This window comes from Bombina bombina, chromosome 6 (assembly GCF_027579735.1).
Source record: "Bombina bombina isolate aBomBom1 chromosome 6, aBomBom1.pri, whole genome shotgun sequence".
NCBI classification, from domain to species: domain Eukaryota; kingdom Metazoa; phylum Chordata; class Amphibia; order Anura; family Bombinatoridae; genus Bombina; species Bombina bombina.
The window spans coordinates 104323628-104346890 of record NC_069504.1 but is presented as its reverse complement, the minus strand read 5'-3'; the positions used below and the strand labels follow the sequence as shown (position 1 = coordinate 104346890).

Below are 23263 nucleotides of genomic sequence, written 5' to 3'. Positions count from 1 at the left end.
AGATTTACCATAAGATATGGCGTAAATACCTATATTGGTGTGAATCCAAGGGTTACTCTTGGAGTAAGGTTAGGATTCCTAGGATATTGTCTTTTCTACAAGAAGGTTTAGAAAAGGGTTTATCTGCTAGTTCATTAAAGGGACAGATCTCAGCTCTGTCCATTCTGTTACACAAACGTCTGTCAGAAGTTCCTGACGTCCAGGCTTTTTGTCAGGCTTTGGCCAGGATTAAGCCTGTGTTTAAAACTGTTGCTCCACCATGGAGTTTAAACCTTGTTCTTAATGTTTTACAGGGCGTTCCGTTTGAACCCCTTCATTCCATTGATATAAAGTTGTTATCTTGGAAAGTTCTATTTTTAATGGCTATTTCCTCGGCTCGAAGAGTCTCTGAATTATCAGCCTTACATTGTGATTCTCCTTATTTGATTTTTCATTCGGATAAGGTAGTCCTGCGTACTAAACCTGGGTTCTTACCTAAGGTAGTTACTAACAGGAATATCAATCAAGAGATTGTTGTTCCTTCTTTATGCCCAAATCCTTCTTCAAAGAAGGAACGTCTACTGCACAACCTGGATGTAGTCCGTGCCCTAAAATTTTACTTACAGGCAACTAAGGAATTTCGACAAACGTCTTCTCTGTTTGTCATTTACTCTGGGCAGAGGAGAGGTCAAAAAGCTTCCGCTACCTCTCTTTCTTTTTGGCTTCGTAGCATAATTCGTTTAGCTTATGAGACTGCTGGACAGCAGCCTCCTGAAAGAATTACAGCTCATTCTACTAGAGCTGTGGCTTCCACTTGGGCCTTCAAGAATGAGGCCTCTGTTGAACAGATTTGCAAGGCTGCAACTTGGTCTTCGCTTCATACTTTTTCCAAATTTTACAAATTTGACACTTTTGCTTCCTCGGAGGCTATTTTTGGGAGAAAGGTTCTTCAGGCAGTGGTTCCTTCTGTATAAAGAGCCTGCCTATCCCTCCCGTCATCCGTGTACTTTTGCTTTGGTATTGGTATCCCAGAAGTAATGATGACCCGTGGACTGATCACACTTAACAGAAGAAAACATAATTTATGCTTACCTGATAAATTCCTTTCTTCTGTAGTGTGATCAGTCCACGGCCCGCCCTGTTTTTAAGGCAGGTAAATATTTTTTAATTTATACTCCAGTCACCACTTCACCCTTGGCTTTTCCTTTCTCGTTGGTCCTTGGTCGAATGACTGGGAGTGACGTAGAGGGGAGGAGCTATATGCAGCTCTGCTGGGTGAATCCTCTTGCACTTCCTGTTGGGGAGGAGTAATATCCCAGAAGTAATGATGACCCGTGGACTGATCACACTACAGAAGAAAGGAATTTATCAGGTAAGCATAAATTATGTTTTTTTCTTTCGTGATTCAGATAGACATTTTAAGCAACTTTCTCATTTACTCCTATTATCAAATTTTCTTCATTCTCTTGGTATCTTTATTTGATATGCAAGAATGTAAGTTTAGATGCCGGCCCATTTTTGGTGAACAACCTGGGTTGTTCTTGCTGATTGGCGGATACATTCATCCACCAATAAAAAAAGTGCTGTCCAGAGGTCTGAACAAAAAAAAAGCTTAGATGCCTTCTTTTTCAAATAAAGATAGCAAGAGAACGAAGAAAATTTGATTATAGGAGTAAATTAGAAAGTTGCTTAAAATTGCATGCTCTATCTGAATCACGAAAGAAAGAAAAAAATTGGGTTCAGTGTCCCTTTAAGGTACAATTTCATTAAAGTGTGTCTTTTTGCAGGGATTATCAGTTCTTGGGGCAAATAGCAAGATAAAAGAACTCATTGTATCAGAATGCCCTGGAATCTCAGATATTGGAATTCAGGTATGTTTTGAATTATGCTTATTATTTCTTATTTATACAGCTTTATGGTATTCCTCAGAGCACAGTTGTGGGGTCATAAATTACATTACACTAAAACAATCCTGATATTAGACTTGACCTGCTCCAAAGAGCTTACAACCTAGAGTTATTTCTTTAACTCCTTAATGACATGGACTTAACCTGTGCGTCGTGTCCTTAAGGGGTTTTTAGCCTGATAATAGCGTGGGTCTCGCTGAAAGCAGAGAGATGCACTATTACTACATGCCTCTGTCCAGGAGGCAGTGGGCAGTAATGTGGTTTGCAGCTGTCGGGGTTAGCCACACTTAATGTGAAAACGTCATCTGATGTACAGGGTATATATTTTTGAATGAATATATTTTTCTTCTATATAATGTCCAGTTTATAGTGTCTATTAATACAAATGATGCTACAATGTGTTTGTTTGATGTATTTGTTTAATATTATGATGCTTCTCTTTCTCTCAGATTTTATTTTATAATTCTGGGAAAAGCAGGTCAGAGTATGTGTGATATGGGTATGTGTGATAAGGGTGCAGAGTTGGGTGGTCCAGGGATGGGGTTGCGATGGCTTGGAGCAGAACTTTTTCATCTCTGGTCAAAGCTTGTGCATTTTAGGTATTCCTGGGTTGGGCTTGTGCATTTTGGGGAAAGGGTTTAGGTATTTTTGGTTGGGTCTTCTGCATTCTGGGGCAGGATATAGGTATTCCTTGGGTGAGCCTTGTTTGGGGCATTGTTTAGGTATTCTTGGGTGGGGTTCAAGTATTCCTGCTTGGGTTTGTGCATTCTAGAGCAGAGTTTAGGTATTTCTGGTTAGAGTTTGTGCATTTTAGAGCAGGGTTTAGGTATTCTTGGGTAGGGCTTCTGCATTCTGGGGCAGGATATAGGGATTCCTGGGTGGAGCTTGTGCATTTTTGGTCATGGTTTAGGTATTCCTGGGTGGGGGTCATGTATTCCTGCTTGGGTTTGTGCATTCTACAGCAGGGTTTAGGTATTCCTGGGTGGAGCTTGTGCATTTGGAGCATAGTTTAGGTATTCTTTGGTGGGGTTTAAGTATTCCTGCTTGGGTTTGTGCATTCTAGGACATGATTTAGCTATTCCTGGGTGTGTTTTGACCATTCTATGGCAGGGTTTGGTATAGCTGGGTGGGGTCTGGGTCTTCTGGGGCAGGGTTTAAGTACTCATGGGTGGAGATTTGTTATTTATGGATGAAGCTTGATCATTCCATAGCAGTCTGAACATTCCTGGACAAAGTGTGGACATTTCAGGGTTGAGAATGGTCAGGTGTTGAACATTCCTTGGTGGGTTAAAACAGTCACAGGTTTCTTTTACAAAATACAGGGTAAAATCTTTCTGGCAGCGAAATCAGCAAAGATTATATAGAGACAGAGGCTGTTGGTTTCAGGAGGGTCCTGAAGAGAATTTAGCAAATGATGCACTTTGAGGAACTAGTATAATTTAGCTATACCCCGCTTACTGCACTCTAATATTAAACACATCTTTGCAATAATATTTTTTCCTATGGGCCCCACCCCAGCACTTGGGCGTGATGCCACTGCACCTGCTGAACCAATGGAAGTTCCACCCCTGTATCATATGCTCATTTTAAAATGCTTTACAATGATTTATTCTTTTGGGGTAATATTGATTTTAAGATTTGTATAGTCTTCAGATGTATCTAGTAATTGATGCTGATGTCCCATCCTTTGCTTTCCAGATTACTGACGAGAAAGCAACTCTTGAGTGATTGATCATACAATAAATAAAATATATAATTAATAAAAAAATATATTATATTTGCACAAAAATTAATATTTTTCTGTAACTGGTATTTCTGGAAACCATTGATAATATATAAAGGATGAGCTGACATATCTTTATTAAAGGGATATAAAAACCCAATTGTTTCTTTCGTGATTCAGACAGAGCATACAATTTTATAAAAGTTTCCAATTTACTTCTATTATCAAATTTTCTTTATTCAAAAAAATATGATTATTATATTTTTAAATGTAATGACATATCAGAAGACTGCAATAAAAAATTAAAAAATATAAATATTTTGGTTAAGACTTTAGTAAATAACATTGAAAATAGCCAGGTGACCACGGTTAGTGAGCGTCTTACGAAATTGTCATCAAGGTTAGCCAAATTTTAAAGAAAGACCCATACTGGCTTTTTGGGATTATAATATTACCAACATGGTCCCCTTTGTGCTAGAAATTAAAGCACTTGTTTCTATTCAGACAAAATTTCCATATTTATTTAAAATTTCTTTCATAAGTCCATGAGCTTTGACATATGGGATTAAACTCTACTCCTCCAGGAGGCAGCCAAAAATGACCCAACATACCAAGAACTTGAATCCCTCCCACCTCCTGATTCCCTCAGTTCTAATTTTTACCTATTTACAAGAGAAAGGTGAAATGGTGAGGTGCTGATTTATCTTTGTGGAAAAGGGTGCTCAAGCTGCTGTGTGACCCGATATCCCCCTCAGAGGGAAAATAATAGGAAATAGGGGTGTAGAGGAGTACCATAGGCACTGAGAGTAATTCTCTTGAGGGAGTTCTTCACCGGCTTGCAACAGGTGTTGCTTGGACTGGTCCTGCAGCTTCCTTCTGTTGGTCTTGTCGGGGGTACCTCCTATGCAAGATCCTGAGTTAGTGTTATCTTACAAGGATAAGCTCATATACTGGATGCAGGATAGATGCAGCTGGGTAAGTACAGTAGAGTGGGTGTTTTATAGGTAAGTACAAGCTTTACACTCACAAAGCCCACAGGTACAATGTGGGGAGTTCCTATATTCAATTTTGAGAGACTCAGCGTGGTACAATTCTTTTAACTTTTGTCTTTCTTTTTAGTGCAGCTGGGTTTATTGTTGCTGAATCTTTTAACTGGGGGGACCGGAGGGGATAACTTACTTATTTTTTGTGTGGTGAGAGGAGCGCTCTATATTGCAGCTCTATGAGCACGCTGGAGTTAACTTTGTTTGCACCATTTTTTCTTCAGAGATCCCATCTCAGCTCTTGTTTGCTTAGTGCGTTGGTGCCCATTACACAGTGCACTGAGCTTCAAGGATTACCTCCATTCTGCAATTGAGGAGATGTTGAGCATTCAGCTGGACCTCTTAAGAAAAAAAAGTAATACAGTTTTATAAAGTGTCAGAGACTTCTGCTTCTAATTCTTTAGAGGAGACATTGTATCAGAGGATCAGGATTCCTTTGTAGAACATGATTTGGAATCTTCCTCCTTTCTTTTAAAGTTGGAAAACTTACAATCACTATTGAGAGAGGTTTTACTGACTGTTGGTGTCCAAGAGCCATCTTCCTCTGAGGGCCAGTCTGTTAAACAACTGGATTTGTAATTTAAGCCTTCAGCTAAGCCAGCAGAAGTTTTTCCAGTTCCAGACGTTTTTTTCCAAGGAGTGGGGCAAACCTGGAATTCTGTGTATTCTAAGTCACCTAAGTTCAAGAAGATGTTTCCAGTTCCTGCCAATAAATCTGAAGTTTAGGAATCCATTCCTAAAGTAGATAAGGCGCATTTCTATACTTGCAAAAAGAACTACAATTAAGTTGGAGGGCAGTGCGTCCTTCAAAGAACCCATAAACAAGAATTTGGAGGCCTATCATAAAAATGCAATTTTACAGGCTTTTTTTTTAATTCACAACAAGCTGTTACCATTGCCTGTTTAGCTGGGGTGGTTACCCTTTGGTCTTGGTATGCATATATGGTGTCAAAGAGTAGAATTGTACATCTTCCTTTTCAAGGAAGATCCTCTTTGGTCCATACTTAGACACTATTATCGCTGTGGTAAGGGAGCGTTCTTACAAACGCTCTAAGGGCAAGTTTAGACAGGGACGTTTTTGTTATTGTTGTCAGTCCAGAAATCAGAAGTTCTCACCCTCTTTGACTCAAAAATCAGACTCCTCCAAGTCTTCCTGGAAACTAGGTAATTTTTAAAACAAAGCCAAGCAGACAAAGAAAGCCTCTTCTACTTATCTTTTCGGGATCCCTGGGTACTAAATATAGTCTCGGATGGGTACAGAATAGGTTTCTTCTGTCTCAAGTTTTCAAGAATCCTGTAAAGGCCTGAGCCTTCTTTTGATGTGTACAGGACCTGGAATACATGGGAGTGATTGCCCCGGTTCCACTGGCAGAACAAGGCCTTGGTTCCTTTTTCAATCTTTTTATAATGCCAAAGAAGGAAGGCATGTTCTGACCAATTTTAGATTTTAAAACTCTAAACCAATTTTTGAGAATACCTATGTTCAAAATGGAAACAATTTGGACAATTCTGCTGTTGGTTCAAAAGGGTAATTTCATGACCATTATCAATCTGAAGGATACATATCTACATATTCCCATTCACAGGAATCATCACAAATTCCTCAGATTTGCTTTTCCAGAACAAAACATTTTCAGTTTGTTGCCCCCTCAATTCGGTTTGGCGACTGCTACCAGAGTTTTCACAAAGGTTCTGGGAGCTCTCCTGTCTGTGATAATAATCGAGGGCATTTCAGTAGCGCCTTACTTGGTCCAAGCTCAGTCCTTGTGGCTGGAATATCAATATTCCAATTAGTTCTCTGGTTCCAAATACGGTTCCAAATACTAGAGTTACTTTTCTAGAGGTGGTCATAGACTCGGTTTCTATGCATTATTCTCTGACAGAGAGTCACAGAACAAAGTTGCAGAGAGCCTGTGTGCATCTTCAAACAACTTCCAATCCATCAGTCAATTTGTCTAGATTACAAGACCAGACAATATCTCTCTTGGTGGATATCTCACAAGTCTCTGATTCAAGGACCTCCCTTCCTCTTGTGTAGTAATTACAAGAGATTCCAGTCTTCCAGGATGGGAGGCCATCTGGGAGTTTGGGAAGGCACAAGGAGTTTGGTATCCTCAGGATGCGAGGTTACCAATCAATGTGTTAGAACTCTGAGTAATCTTCAGAGTTCTTTAGACCTTGCCTCTTCACAAAAGAGAGACCTATCTGAGGTTTCCATCCAACAAGGTCACCACTGTGGTATATATAAATCATCAGGGGGGAGCCAGGAGTTCACTGGTGATGAAGGAGGTCTCACGCATTCTATCTTGGGCAGAACGAAATCAGTGTATAATTTCAGCCATTCATATTCCGGGAGTCAATGATTGGGAAGCAGACTTTCTTAGTCATCATACTTTTCTCTCAGAAGAATGCTTCTTAAACCAAGAAGTTTTCAATCAAATTGTGGCTTATTAGGGATTCCAGAAATCAATATGATGGCTTCTTGTTTGAATCAGAAACTGCCTAGTTACTGTGTAGGATTAAGGGATTCTAGAGCAGATCACATAGATGCTCTGGTAGTTTTGTGGTCTTTTTTGTTTGATGTTCATATTCCCTCTGTTTGTTCTGCTTTCTGGATCAACAGGAGTGATCTCCAGTAATTCTCATTGCTCTTGCTTGGCTAACTAAGATGTCTAGCTTTCCTCCTGGACTTTCATTGTGAAGTGATTTTCTGTCTCAAGGTCCTTTCATGCATCTAGACTTAAGTGCGCTGAATTTGTTGGCATAGAAATTGAGCGTTAAGGTTTTTAGAAGTCTGTTATCAACAAGCTTATTCAGGCTAGGACGCCAATCACCAGAAAGATTTTACATAAAGTGTATAAAGTTTTTCATTCTTAGTGTGACTATAGGTTTCCGTTGGGATTCTTTCCAAATCTAAAGGATTTTACAATTTATTCAAGATGGTGTAGATAAGGGTTTATCAGCCAGTTCTTTGAAGAGTCAGATTTTGGCTCTTTTGGTGTTTTACCAGGGGCAGCAGTATGCATTGTAAAACAAGCTTGTGGCTTTTCCTGTCATTTAAATCTGAACATTTTAGTTTTTACACCTTTCCCAGAGACTCTGGAGAGCATTATGTTGACTTCAGAACTCTGACCCTCCTACACAGTGATATCTTATTATGTGCAAGAGCTCTAACCCTTCTGCACCTTGAGAGCTTGATATGTGCAAGAGACCTGACCTCCTACACAGTGATAGCTTGATATGTGCAAGATCTCTGACCTCCTACACAGTGATAGCTTTATATGTGCACAAGCTCTGACCTCCTACACAGTGATAGCTTTATATGTGCAAGAGCTCTGACCTCCTACACAGTGATAGATTGATATGTGCAAGAGCTCTAACCTCGTAAACAGTGATAGCTTAATATGTGCAAGACCTCTGACCCTCCTACACAGTGATAGCTTGATATGTGCAAGAGCTCTGGCCTCCTACACAGTGATAGCTTAATATGTGCAAGACCTCTTACCCTCCTACACATTGATAGCTTTATATGTGCAAGACCTCTGACCCTCCTACACATTGATAGCTTGATATGTGCAAGAGTTCTTACCTCCTACACAGTGATAGCTTGATATGTGCAAGAGCTCTGACCTCCTATACAGTGATAGCTTCATATGAGAGCTCTGACCCCCTACAGAGTGATAGCTTGATATTTGCAAGAGCTCTGACCTCCTACACAGTAATAGCTTGATATGTGCAAGAGCTCTGACCTCCTACACAGTGATAGCTTGATATGTGCAAGAGCTCTGACCTCCTACACAGTGATAGCTGTATATGTGCAAGAGCTCTGACCCTCCTACACAGTGATAGCTTGATATGTGCAAGAGCTCTGACCTCCTACACAGTGATAGCTTTATATGTGCAAGAGCTCTGACCTCCTACACAATGATAGCTTGATATGTGCAAGAGCTCTGACCTCCTACACAGTGATAGCTTGATATGTGCAAGAGCTCTGACCTCCTACACAGTGATAGCTTGATATGTGCAAGAGCTCTGACCTCCTACATAGTGATAGCTTTATATGTGCAAGAGCTCTGACCTCCTACACAGTGATAGCTTGATATGTGCAGGAGCTCTGACCTCCTACATAGTGATAGCTTGATATGTGCAAGAGCTCTGACCTCCTACACAGTAATAGCTTGATATGTGCAAGAGCTCTAACCTCCTACACAGTGATAACTTCATATGAGAGCTTTGACCCCCTACAGAGTGATAGCTTGATATGTGCAAGAGCTCTCACCTTCTACACAGTGATAGCTTAATATGTGCACAAGCTCTGACCTCCTACACAGTGATAGCTTAATCTGTGCAAGAGCTCTGGCCTCCTACATAGTGATAGCTTTATATGTGCAAGAGCTCTGACCTCCTACACAGTGATAGCTTGATATGTGCAAGAGCTCTAACCTCCTACACAGTGATAGCTTGATATGTGCACAAGCTCTGACCTCCTACACAATGTTAGCTTGATATGTGCAAGAGCTCTGACCCTCCTACACATTGAAAGCTTGATATGTTCAAGAGCTCTGCCCTCCTACACAGTGATAGCTTGATATGTGCAAGAGCTTTGACCCTCCTATACAGTGATAGCTTCATATGTGCAAGAGCTCTGCCCTCCTACACATTGATAACTTGATATGTGCAAGAGCTCTGACCTCCTACACAGTGATAGCTTCATATGTGCAAGAGCTCTGACCCCCTACACAGTGATAGCTTCATATGTGCAAGTGCTCTGACCCTCCTACACAGTGATAGCTTCATATGTGCAAGTGCTCTGACCCTCCTACACAGTGATAGCTTCATCTGTGCAAGTGCTCTGACCCTCCTACACAGTGATAGCTTCATATGTGCAAGAGCTCTGACCCCCTACATAGTGATAGCTTCATATGTGCAAGAGCTCTGACCTCCTACACGGTGATACCTTGATATGTGCAAGAGCTTTGACCTCCTACACGGTGATAGCTTGATATGTGCAAGAGCTCTGACCTCCTACACAGTGATAGCTTCATATGTGCAAGAGCGCTGACCTCCTACATAGTGATAGCTTCATCTGTGCAAGAGTTCTGACCTCCTACATAGTGATAGCTTCATCTGTGCAAGAGCTCTGACCCCCTACACAGTGATAGCTTCATATGTGCAAGAGTTCTGACCTCCTACACGGTGATACCTTGATATGTGCAAGAGCTTTGACCTCCTACACGGTGATAGCTTGATATGTGCAAGAGCTCTGACCTCCTACACAGTGATAGCTTGATATGTGCAATAGCTCTGACCTCCTACACAGTGATAGCTTGATATGTGCAAAAGCTCTGACCTCCTACACAGTAATAGCTTCATATGAGAGCTCTAACCTCCTACACAGCGATAGCTTGATATGTGCACAAGCTCTGACCTCCTACACAATGTTAGCTTGATATGTGCAAGAGCTCTCACCTTCTACACAGTGATAGCTTGATATGTGCAAGAGCCCTGACCCCCTACACAGTGATAGCTTCATCTGTGCAAGAGCTCTGACCTCCTACACAGTGATAGCTTTATATGTGCAAGAGCTCTGACCTCCTACACAGTGATAGCTTCATCTGTGCAAGAGCTCTGATCTCCTACACAGTGATAGCTTCATCTGTGCAAGAGCTCTGATCTCCTACACAGTGATAGCTTTATCTGTGCAAGAGCTCTGATCTCCTACACAGTGATAGCTTCATCTGTGCAAGAGCTCTGCTCTCCTACACAGTGATAGCTTCATCTGTGCAAGAACTCTGACCTCCTACACAGTGATAGCTTCATCTGTGCAAGAGCTCTGATCTCCTACACAGTGATAGCTTTATCTGTGCAAGAGCTCTGACCTCCTACACAGTGATAGCTTTATATGTGCAAGAGCTCTTACCTCCTACACAGTGATAGCTTGATATGTGCAAGAGCTCTAACCTCCTACACAGTGATAGCTTCATCCGTGCAAGAGCTCTGACCCTCCTACACAGTGATAGCTTGATATGTGCAAGAGCTCTGATCTCCTACACAGTGATAGCTTCATCTGTGCAAGAGCTCTGACCTCCTACACAGTGATAGCTTTATATGTGCAAGAGCTCTTACCTCCTACACAGTGATAGCTTGATATGTGCAAGAGCTCTAACCTCCTACACAGTGATAGCTTGATATGTGCATGAGCTCTAACCCCCTACACAGTGATAGCTTGATATGTGCAAGAGCTCTGACCTCCTACACAGTGATAGCTTGATATGTGCAAAAGCTCTGACCTCCTACACAGTAATAGCTTCATATGAGAGCTCTAACCTCCTACACAGCGATAGCTTGATATGTGCACAAGCTCTGACCTCCTACACAATGTTAGCTTGATATGTGCAAGAGCTCTCACCTTCTACACAGTGATAGCTTGATATGTGCAAGAGCTCTGACCTCCTACACAGTGATAGCTTCATCTGTGAAAGAGCTCTGACCTCCTACACAGTGATAGCTTTATATGTGCAAGAGCTCTGACCTCCTACACAGTGATAGCTTCATCTGTGCAAGAGCTCTGATCTCCTACACAGTGATAGCTTCATCTGTGCAAGAGCTCTGATCTCCTACACAGTGATAGCTTTATCTGTGCAAGAGCTCTGATCTCCTACACAGTGATAGCTTCATCTGTGCAAGAGCTCTGCTCTCCTACACAGTGATAGCTTCATCTGTGCAAGAACTCTGACCTCCTACACAGTGATAGCTTCATCTGTGCAAGAGCTCTGATCTCCTACACAGTGATAGCTTTATCTGTGCAAGAGCTCTGACCTCCTACACAGTGATAGCTTTATATGTGCAAGAGCTCTTACCTCCTACACAGTGATAGCTTGATATGTGCAAGAGCTCTAACCTCCTACACAGTGATAGCTTCATCCGTGCAAGAGCTCTGACCCTCCTACACAGTGATAGCTTGATATGTGCAAGAGCTCTGATCTCCTACACAGTGATAGCTTCATCTGTGCAAGAGCTCTGACCTCCTACACAGTGATAGCTTTATATGTGCAAGAGCTCTTACCTCCTACACAGTGATAGCTTGATATGTGCAAGAGCTCTAACCTCCTACACAGTGATAGCTTGATATGTGCAAGAGCTCTGACCCCCTACACAGTGAAAGCTTTATATGTGCATGAGCTCTAACCCCCTACACAGTGATAGCTTGATATGTGCAAGAGCTCTGACCTCCTACACAGTGATAGCTTGATATGTGCAAAAGCTCTGACCTCCTACACAGTAATAGCTTCATATGAGAGCTCTAACCTCCTACACAGCGATAGCTTGATATGTGCACAAGCTCTGACCTCCTACACAATGTTAGCTTGATATGTGCAAGAGCTCTCACCTTCTACACAGTGATAGCTTGATATGTGCAAGAGCTCTGACCTCCTACACAGTGATAGCTTCATCTGTGAAAGAGCTCTGACCTCCTACACAGTGATAGCTTTATATGTGCAAGAGCTCTGACCTCCTACACAGTGATAGCTTCATCTGTGCAAGAGCTCTGACCTCCTACACAGTGATAGCTTCATCTGTGCAAGAGCTCTGACCTCCTACACAGTGATAGCTTCATCTGTGCAAGAGCTCTGACCTCCTACACAGTGATAGCTTTATCTGTGTAAGAGCTCTGATCTCCTACACAGTGATAGCTTCATGTGTGCAAGAGCTCTGACCTCCTACACAGTGATAGTTTCATCTGTGCAAGAGCTCTGACCTCCTACACAGTGATAGCTTCATCTGTGCAAGAGCTCTGATCTCGTACACAGTGATAGCTTTATCTGTGCAAGAGCTCTGACCTCCTACACAGTGATAGCTTAATATGTGCAAGAGCTCTGACCTCCTACACAGTGATAGCTTCATATGTGCAAGAGCTCTGACCTCCTTCACAGTGATAGCTTCATATGAGAGCTCTAACCTCCTACACAGCGATAGCTTGATATGTGCACAAGCTCTGACCTCCTACACAATGTTAGCTTGATATGTGCAAGAGCTCTCACCTTCTACACAGTAATAGCTTCATATGAGAGCTCTAACCTCCTACACAGCGATAGCTTGATATGTGCACAAGCTCTGACCTCCTACACAATGTTAGCTTGATATGTGCAAGAGCTCTCACCTTCTACACAGTGATAGCTTGATATGTGCAAGAGCTCTGACCTCCTACACAGTGATAGCTTCATCTGTGAAAGAGCTCTGACCTCCTACACAGTGATAGCTTTATATGTGCAAGAGCTCTGACCTCCTACACAGTGATAGCTTCATCTGTGCAAGAGCTCTGACCTCCTACACAGTGATAGCTTCATCTGTGCAAGAGCTCTGACCTCCTACACAGTGATAGCTTTATCTGTGCAAGAGCTCTGACCTCCTACACAGTGATAGCTTTATCTGTGTAAGAGCTCTGACCTCCTACACAGTGATAGCTTCATCTGTGCAAGAGCTCTGACCTCCTACACAGTGATAGCTTTATCTGTGTAAGAGCTCTGATCTCCTACACAGTGATAGCTTCATGTGTGCAAGAGCTCTGACCTCCTACACAGTGATAGTTTCATCTGTGCAAGAGCTCTGACCTCCTACACAGTGATAGCTTCATCTGTGCAAGAGCTCTGATCTCGTACACAGTGATAGCTTTATCTGTGCAAGAGCTCTGACCTCCTACACAGTGATAGCTTAATCTGTGCAAGAGCTCTGACCTCCTACACAGTGATAGCTTCATATGTGCAAGAGCTCTGACCTCCTTCACAGTGATAGCTTCATCTGTGCAAGAGCTCTGACCTCCTACACAGTGATAGCTTCATCTGTGCAAGAGCTCTGACCTCCTACACAGTGATAGCTTCATCTGTGCAAGAGCTCTGACCTCCTACACAGTGATAGCTTCATCTGTGCAAGAGCTCTGACCTCCTACACAGTGATAGCTTTATATGTGCAAGAGCTCTGACCTCCTACACAGTGATAGCTTCATCTGTGCAAGAGCTCTGACCTCCTACACAGTGATAGCTTTATATGTGCAAGATCTCTGATCTCCTACACAGTGATAGCTTTATCTGTGCAAGAGCTCTGACCTCATACAGAGTAATAGCTTCGTATGAGAGCTCTAACCTCCTACACAGCGATAGCTTGATATGTGCACAAGCTCTGACCTCCTACACAATGTTAGCTTGATATGTGCAAGAGCTCTCACCTTCTACACAGTGATAGCTTGATATGTGCAAGAGCCCTGACCCCCTACACAGTGATAGCTTCATCTGTGCAAGAGCTCTGACCTCCTACACAGTTATAGCTTCATCTGTGCAAGAGCTCTGACCTCCTACACAGTTATAGCTTCATCTGTGCAAGAGATCTGACCTCCTACACAGTGATAGCTTTATATGTGCAAGAGCTCTGACCTCCTACACAGTGATAGCTTCATCTGTGAAAGAGCTCTGACCTCCTACACAGTGATAGCTTTATATGTGCAAGAGCTCTGACCTCCTACACAGTGATAGCTTCATCTGTGCAAGAGCTCTGACCTCCTACACAGTGATAGCTTCATCTGTGCAAGAGCTCTGACCTCCTACACAGTGATAGCTTCATCTGTGCAAGAGCTCTGACCTCCTACACAGTGATAGCTTTATCTGTGTAAGAGCTCTGATCTCCTACACAGTGATAGCTTCATGTGTGCAAGAGCTCTGACCTCCTACACAGTGATAGCTTCATCTGTGCAAGAGCTCTGACCTCCTACACAGTGATAGCTTCATCTGTGCAAGAGCTCTGATCTCGTACACAGTGATAGCTTTATCTGTGCAAGAGCTCTGACCTCCTACACAGTGATAGCTTAATATGTGCAAGAGCTCTGACCTCCTACACAGTGATAGCTTCATATGTGCAAGAGCTCTGACCTCCTTCACAGTGATAGCTTCATATGAGAGCTCTAACCTCCTACACAGCGATAGCTTGATATGTGCACAAGCTCTGACCTCCTACACAATGTTAGCTTGATATGTGCAAGAGCTCTCACCTTCTACACAGTAATAGCTTCATATGAGAGCTCTAACCTCCTACACAGCGATAGCTTGATATGTGCACAAGCTCTGACCTCCTACACAATGTTAGCTTGATATGTGCAAGAGCTCTCACCTTCTACACAGTGATAGCTTGATATGTGCAAGAGCTCTGACCTCCTACACAGTGATAGCTTCATCTGTGAAAGAGCTCTGACCTCCTACACAGTGATAGCTTTATATGTGCAAGAGCTCTGACCTCCTACACAGTGATAGCTTCATCTGTGCAAGAGCTCTGACCTCCTACACAGTGATAGCTTCATCTGTGCAAGAGCTCTGACCTCCTACACAGTGATAGCTTTATCTGTGCAAGAGCTCTGACCTCCTACACAGTGATAGCTTTATCTGTGTAAGAGCTCTGACCTCCTACACAGTGATAGCTTCATCTGTGCAAGAGCTCTGACCTCCTACACAGTGATAGCTTTATCTGTGTAAGAGCTCTGATCTCCTACACAGTGATAGCTTCATGTGTGCAAGAGCTCTGACCTCCTACACAGTGATAGTTTCATCTGTGCAAGAGCTCTGACCTCCTACACAGTGATAGCTTCATCTGTGCAAGAGCTCTGATCTCGTACACAGTGATAGCTTTATCTGTGCAAGAGCTCTGACCTCCTACACAGTGATAGCTTAATATGTGCAAGAGCTCTGACCTCCTACACAGTGATAGCTTCATATGTGCAAGAGCTCTGACCTCCTTCACAGTGATAGCTTCATCTGTGCAAGAGCTCTGACCTCCTACACAGTGATAGCTTCATCTGTGCAAGAGCTCTGACCTCCTACACAGTGATAGCTTCATCTGTGCAAGAGCTCTGACCTCCTACACAGTGATAGCTTCATCTGTGCAAGAGCTCTGACCTCCTACACAGTGATAGCTTTATATGTGCAAGAGCTCTGACCTCCTACACAGTGATAGCTTCATCTGTGCAAGAGCTCTGACCTCCTACACAGTGATAGCTTTATATGTGCAAGATCTCTGATCTCCTACACAGTGATAGCTTTATCTGTGCAAGAGCTCTGACCTCATACAGAGTAATAGCTTCGTATGAGAGCTCTAACCTCCTACACAGCGATAGCTTGATATGTGCACAAGCTCTGACCTCCTACACAATGTTAGCTTGATATGTGCAAGAGCTCTCACCTTCTACACAGTGATAGCTTGATATGTGCAAGAGCCCTGACCCCCTACACAGTGATAGCTTCATCTGTGCAAGAGCTCTGACCTCCTACACAGTTATAGCTTCATCTGTGCAAGAGCTCTGACCTCCTACACAGTTATAGCTTCATCTGTGCAAGAGATCTGACCTCCTACACAGTGATAGCTTTATATGTGCAAGAGCTCTGACCTCCTACACAGTGATAGCTTCATCTGTGCAAGAGCTCTGATCTCCTACACAGTGATAGCTTTATCTGTGCAAGAGCTCTGACCTCCTACACAGTGATAGCTTTATATGTGCAAGAGCTCTTACCTCCTACACAGTGATAGCTTGATATGTGCAAGAGCTCTTACCTCCTACACAGTGATAGCTTTATCTGTGCAAGAGCTCTGACCTCCTACACAGTGATAGCTTCATCCGTGCAAGAGCTCTGACCCTCCTACACAGTGATAGCTTCATCTGTGCAAGAGCTCTGACCTCCTACACAGTGATAGCTTCATATGTGCAAGAGCTCTGACCCCCTACACAGTGATAGCTTCATCTGTGCAAGAGCTCTGACCTCCTACACAGTGATAGCTTCATCTGTGCAAGAGCTCTGACCTCCTACACAGTGATAGCTTGATATGTGCAAGAGCTCTGACCTCCTACACAGTGATAGCTTTAACTTTGCAAGAGCTCTGACCTCCTACACAGTGATAGCTTGATATGTGCAAGAGCTCTGACCTCCTACACAGTGATAGCTTGATATGTGCTAGAGCTTTGACCTCCTACACAGTGATAGCTTCATCTGTGCAAGAGCTCTGACCCTCCTACACAGTGATAGCTTAATATGTGCAAGAGCTCTGACCTTCTACACAGTGATAGCTTCATATGTGCAAGAGCTCTGACCTCCTACACGGTGATAGCTTGATATGTGCAAGAGCTCTGACCTCCTACACGGTGATAGCTTGATATGTGCAAGAGCTCTGACCTCCTACACAGTGATAGCTTCATATGTGAAAGTGCGCTGGCCTCCTACATAGTGATAGCTTCATCCGTGCAAGAGCTCTGACTTCCTACACAATGATAGCTTCATCTGTGCAAGAGCTCTGACCTACATAGTGATATCTTGATATGTGCAAGAGCCCTGACCCCCTACATAGTGATAGCTTCATCTGTGCAAGAGCTCTGACCTCCTACACAGTGATAGCTTTATATGTGCAAGAGCTCTGACCTCCTACACAGTGATAGCTTCATCTGTGCAAGAGCTCTGACCTCCTACACAGTGATAGCTTAATATGTGCAAGAGCTCTGATCTCCTACACATTGATAGCTTAATATGTGCAAGAGCTCTGACCTCCTACACAGTGATAGCTTGATATGTGCAAGAGCTCTGACCTCCTACACAGTGATAGCTTTATCTGTGCAAGAGCTCTGACCTCATACACAGTGATAGCTTCATCTGTGCAAGAGCTCTGACCTCCTACACAGTGATAGCTTAATATGTGCAAGAGCTCTGATCTCCTACACATTGATAGCTTAATATGTGCAAGAGCTCTGACCTCCTACACAGTGATAGCTTCATATGTGCAAGAGCTCTGACCTCCTACACAGTGATAGCTTCATCTGTGCAAGAGCTCTGATCTCCTACACAGTGATAGCTTTATCTGTGCAAGAGCTCTGACCTCCTACACGGTGATAGCTTCATCTGTGCAAGAGCTCTGATCTGCTACACAGTGGTAGCTTCATCTGTGCAAGAGCTCTGACCTCCTACACAGTGATAGTTTCATCTGTGCAAGAGCTCTTACCTCCTACACAGTGATAGTTTCATCTGTGCAAGAGCTCTGACCTCCTACACAGTGATTGCTTCCTCTGTGCAAGAGCTCTGATCTCGTACACAGTGATAGCTTTATCTGTGCAAGTGCTCTGACCTCCTACACAGTGATAGCTTGATATGTGCAAGAGCTCTGACCTCCTACACAGTGATAGCTTTATATGTGCAAGAGCTCTGACCTCCTATACAGTGATAGCTTGATATGTGCAAGAACTCTGATCTCCTACACAGTGATAGCTTCATCTGTGCAAGAGCTCTGATCTCCTACACAGTGATAGCTTTATCTGTGCAAGAGCTCTGACCTCCTACACAGTGATAGCTTTATATGTGCAAGAGCTCTTACCTTCTACACAGTGATAGCTTGATATGTTCAAGAGCTCTGACCTCCTACACAGTGATAGCTTGATATGTGCAAGAGCTCTGACATCCTACCCAGTGATAGCTTTATATGTGCAAGAGCTTTGATCTCCTACACAGTGATAGCTTCATCCGTGCAAGAGCTCTGACCTCCTACCCAGTGATAGCTTTATATGTGCAAGAGCTCTGACATCCTACACAGTGATAGCTTTATCTGTGCAAGAGCTCTGACCTCCTACACAGTGATAGCTTGATATGTGCAAGAGCTCTGATCTCCTACACAGTGATAGCTTGATATGTGCAAGAGCTCTGACCCTCCTACACAGTGATAGCTTCATATGTGCACAAGTTCTGACCCCCTACACAGTGATAGCTTCATATGTGCAAGAGCTCTGACCTCCTACACGGTAATAGCTTGATATGTGCAAGAGCTCTGACCTCCTACACGGTGATAGCTTGATATGTGCAAGAGCTCTGACCTCCTACACAGTGATAGCTTCATATGTGCAAGAGCGCTGGCCTCCTACATAGTGATAGCTTCATCTGTGCAAGAGCTCTGACCTCCTACACAATGATAGCTTCATCTGTGCAAGAGCTCTGACCTCCTACATAGTGATAGCTTGATATGTGCAAGAGCCCTGACCCCCTACACAGTGATAGCTTCATCTGTGCAAAAGCTCTGACCTCCTACACAGTGATAGCTTGATATGTGCAAGAGCTCTGACCTCCTACACAGTGATAGCTTTATATGTGCAAGAGCTCTGACCTCCTACACAGTGATAGCTTCATCTGTGCAAGAGCTCTGACCTCCTACGCAGTGATAGCTTGATATGTGCAAGATAGCTCTGCTTCTTAGCAAAGGGATCAAACTAAAAAAGGATCAAATACATAAGGATATTTGAGTTATTTCAGAAAGGTGGTAGACCTGAACTGTGAATTAGTTTCACTACAGAAATTGAATAGTTAAAGGTGGTAGACCTGAACTGTGAATTAGTTTCACTACAGAAATTGAATAGTTAAAGGTTTGAGTTAATTTACATTCTTTTGTATTCTGGTTTTTAGTATTGCAATTAGATAACAATTAGATTGTTTGCATAGGTGAGCAATTAGGAGGGACCCCACCCTATCTTTCTGAGGGTATTTAAAGAGATCTGTTTAGCTCTGCTAAACATTTAGCTCTGCTTCTTAGCAAAGGGATCAAACTAAAAAAGGATCAAATACATAAGGATATTTGAGTTATTTCAGGAGTTATTCAGGGTTATTCAGGCTTATTCAGTAGTAAATAATACTTATATTTTTCTTATTGTTAAAGTGTTGCATAGTTTAAAATGTCTCAGATACAGTGCAATGGGTGTTTTGCACTTTTTAATCGTTCTACTTTTTGGAGATTTAGGAGCTGTCCTGTTTGTAAGCAGTTTTCCCTGTTAAGGGAGGAAATAGCTAAACTTCAAGCTAAGGTAAGTAACATACCTGTTACCTCTACAAAGCTGCCTCAGAAAGAAGCCCCTCTACCCCAGAGATCAGCAAGGAGAGGCAGATGGATCACTGTAGGCTCTGGAAGAATTAGAACAGTAGACCAGAAGCATTGCCCACAACCTCTGCCATTGCAAAACTTCTATGCTGCTCTTGCCGAATACACTTGTGATGAGGAGATTGCTGTTTCTGAGCCCTCTGAAGCTGTAACAGGTAATTTAAATCTATTGGCACCTGATTCTCCAGGTAACATAACACAGGAAAGAACTGCAGATGTGTTTTTGAGAAAAAGACTGTTAGTGGGTGACTCTATTTTAAGGAATGTGTATTTAGGTGAAAGTAAAGGAGAAACAAGGGAGGTTAGATGTCTTCCAGGAGCTACTGCTCACAGGGATAAGAATCGTATTTTGAGAATTGTTAAGGCAGCAGGAAAGGGAAGTGAGTTAGATGTGATTGTTCATTTAGGAACAAATGATCTGGCTAGTAATCATGTTGCTGCTGTTCAGAAAGAGTTTTGTGACCTAGGTAATCATTTAGAGACTGTGGCATCAACTCTATCATTTTCTGCTATTTTACCTGTGTATGACAAGGAAGCAGGAAAGATGGAGCGGATAACAACATTTAATTCTTGGTTAGATAAGTGGTGCAGGGAACGAGGATTTGGTTTTATTGGCCATTATAGCTCTGTTTGGAAAGATACTAGGTTATTTAGGAGAGATGGCTTGCATTTGGATGCTAAAGGAACAGAGTATCTGGGAGAGGAGTTCAAATACTTTATTAGAAATAATTTAAACTAATAAAGGGGGGTAGCATTAATATATCCAACTGCCCCCCACAGCATGCCAAAACTGTTAGTCCAAGTAACAATTCTAGAAATTCTAGTAGAAAAATTCTTCGTGCCATGAGCACAAATGCTCGCAGCTTAGGAAATAAATTACCTGAACTCATTTCAATAATGACTAGGGACAACTTGGATTTAGTAGCTATAACAGAAACATGGTACAATGATTTGCATGACTGGGACATAGTCATACCTGGATACAGGTTATTTAAAAAGAACAGAGTAGGAAAGAAAGGTGGAGGAGTTGCTTTGTATGTAAATGAAAATATAAAGGTTACTGAAATTGTAGGAACAAATGATGAGGTGGAAAGTATTTGGGTGACTTTGGAAATTGGAGATAACAATGTTTTTAGAATAGGGGTTGTATATAGGCCTCCATTGCAGGATGAAAAACTGTACAATCTGTTATTAGATGAAATAACCAAAATGACCATGAAGGGTAAGGTTATAGTACTGGGGGACTTTAATTTGCCAGATATAGACTGGAAGATTCCTTCTGCTAGATCGGCTAGAAGCAGGTATATTCTTGAATCTCTGCTAGGGGAATCACTTGAACAATTAGTCAAGGAACCAACTCGTAAGGAAGCTATATTAGATCTAATACTTACAAACAGTGATACAGTTTCAGATGTGTCTGTAGGTGAGAACTTAGGATCCAGTGATCATCAATCTGTTTGGTTTAGTATTCATGTTCAGGAACTGTCCACCCAGACTAAAACAAAAGTTTTAGACTTTAGGACGGCAGATTTTTCATTAATGGGAGAATACCTAAAAAACTATTTAAAGGGGAAAACTCTTATTACAGGGGTTCAAGAACAGTGGGAATTTGTGAAAGGTGCCATTTTAGATGCAACCGCACACTGTATTAGACATGTCTGTAAAAGTAAAAGAAAGCGGAAACCAATTTGGTTTTCCAAAGAAGTAGCACATGCTGTAAAGACAAAAAAGATAGCTTATAAAAATTACAGACATACACAAGCAGATGATGATATGAAAATATGGAGACTCCAACAAAAAAAGACTAAGCAGTTAATTAGGAAGGTTAAAGCTCATGCAGAAGAGAAGATAGCACAGTCAGTAAAACATGGGAACAAAACATTCTTTAGATATATCAGTGAAAGAAGAAAAAATAAGGTAGGAATAGTAACATTGAAATCAGTTGATGGTAGAATAATAGAAGGAGATAAGCAGATTGCAGACTGTCTCAATGATTACTTCTGTTCTGTTTTCACTAAAGATTGTGAAGATACAATGTCTACATTAAGGGATGCTACGCAAAATAGAAACAAGCTTAACAGTAATCTTTTTACAGAGGATGAGGTTTTGTTAGCATTATCAAAAATAAATGTTACAAAGGCAGTGGGTCCTGATAATATTCATCCAAGGGTTTTAAAAGAACTTCGATCAGTGCTAACTGTCCCATTAACTGATCTGTTTAATCAGTCACTATTAACAGGAGCTGTCCCAGATGATTGGAAAATAGCAAATGTAATACCTCTTCATAAAAAGGGCAGTAGAGAAGAATCTGGCAACTATAGGCCAGTTAGTTTAACTTCAGTAGTAGGGAAATTAATGGAAAGCCTCTTAAAAGAAAGAATTATGACTTACATAAAGACAAACAATTTAGAGGACCAAAATCAGCATGGTTTTACTTCAGGGAGATCATGTCAGACTAATCTAACTGACTTCTTTGATTATGTAACAAAAGTATTAGACAAGGGAGGAGCAGTTGATGTAGCATATCTAGATTTCAGCAAAGCATTTGACACCGTCCCACACAATAAACTTATTCACAAACTATATCTCCTTGGTCTAGATTCAAAAATTGTGAACTGGGTGGAATGCTGGCTTAAGGACAGAAAACAAAGTGTCTTAGTAAATGGAGTTCATTCAGCAGAGGGGACTGTTACTAGTGGTGTTCCTCAGGGGTCAGTTCTGGGGCCTGTTTTGTTTAACATATTTATCTGCGATATCAGCAAAGGGCTACAGGGGAAAGTATGTCTCTTTGCAGATGATACAAAAATTTGCAACAGAGTGGATGTTCCAGGGGGGGTAGACAAAATGAGAAGTGATATACAACAATTGGAGGATTGGACAAACGACTGGGATATAAAGTTTAACACAGCAAAGTGTAAAATAATGCATTTAGGGAAGAAAAATCCAAATGTTAATTACAGACTCAATGACACTTTACTGACTGTTACAGACGAGGAACAGGACTTGGGAATTATTATTTCAGATGATTTAAAACTTAGTAAACAATGTAGTAATGCAGCAAGTAAGGCCAGCAGAATGCTTAGATGTATTGGTATTTGCAGCAGAAATAGTAAGGTTTGTATGCCACTTTATAGATCATTAGTTAGGCCTCATCTTGAGTATTGTGTGCAGTTCTGGAGGCCATATCTTCAGAAGGATATTAACAAACTTGAATCTGTGCAAAGGAGGGCTACCAAAATGGTACATGGTCTAAAAAATAAAACTTACCAGGACAGGCTCAATGACCTAAATATGTATAGCTTAGAGGAGAGAAGGGAAAGAGGTGATATGATAGCAACTTTCAAGTACATTAAAGGGTTTAATAAAACTGAGGCTGTGGGTATTTTACATAAAATGGAAAATTCAAGAACAAGGGGTCATGAGCTCAAGCTAAAGGGTAGTAGATTCAGGAGTAATTTGAGGAAGCACTTCTTTACAGAAAGAGTGATTGATTTATGGAATAAACTTCCTCAAGAGGTAGTAGCAACAAACACTGTGGGGGACTTTAAAAATGCATGGGACAAGCATAGGGCTATCCTACGAACTAGATAAGTTTATACTGTTAGGTAAGGTCGGGCAGACTTGCTGGGCCTATGGCTCTTATCTGCCGTCAATATCTATGTTTCTATGTTTCT

General features: G+C 42.0%; 1 protein-coding gene across 1 annotated transcript in view; it reads left to right on the top strand.

The window, feature by feature from the left end:
• FBXL13 (F-box and leucine rich repeat protein 13) overlaps positions 1–23263 on the top strand; it is a 478799-nt gene that overhangs the window by 360921 nt on the left and 94615 nt on the right. The window contains exon 18 of the mRNA XM_053716536.1: positions 1767–1850. Coding sequence (XP_053572511.1) covers positions 1767–1850 — 84 coding nt within the window. The remainder of the gene's footprint in view (positions 1–1766; positions 1851–23263) is intronic.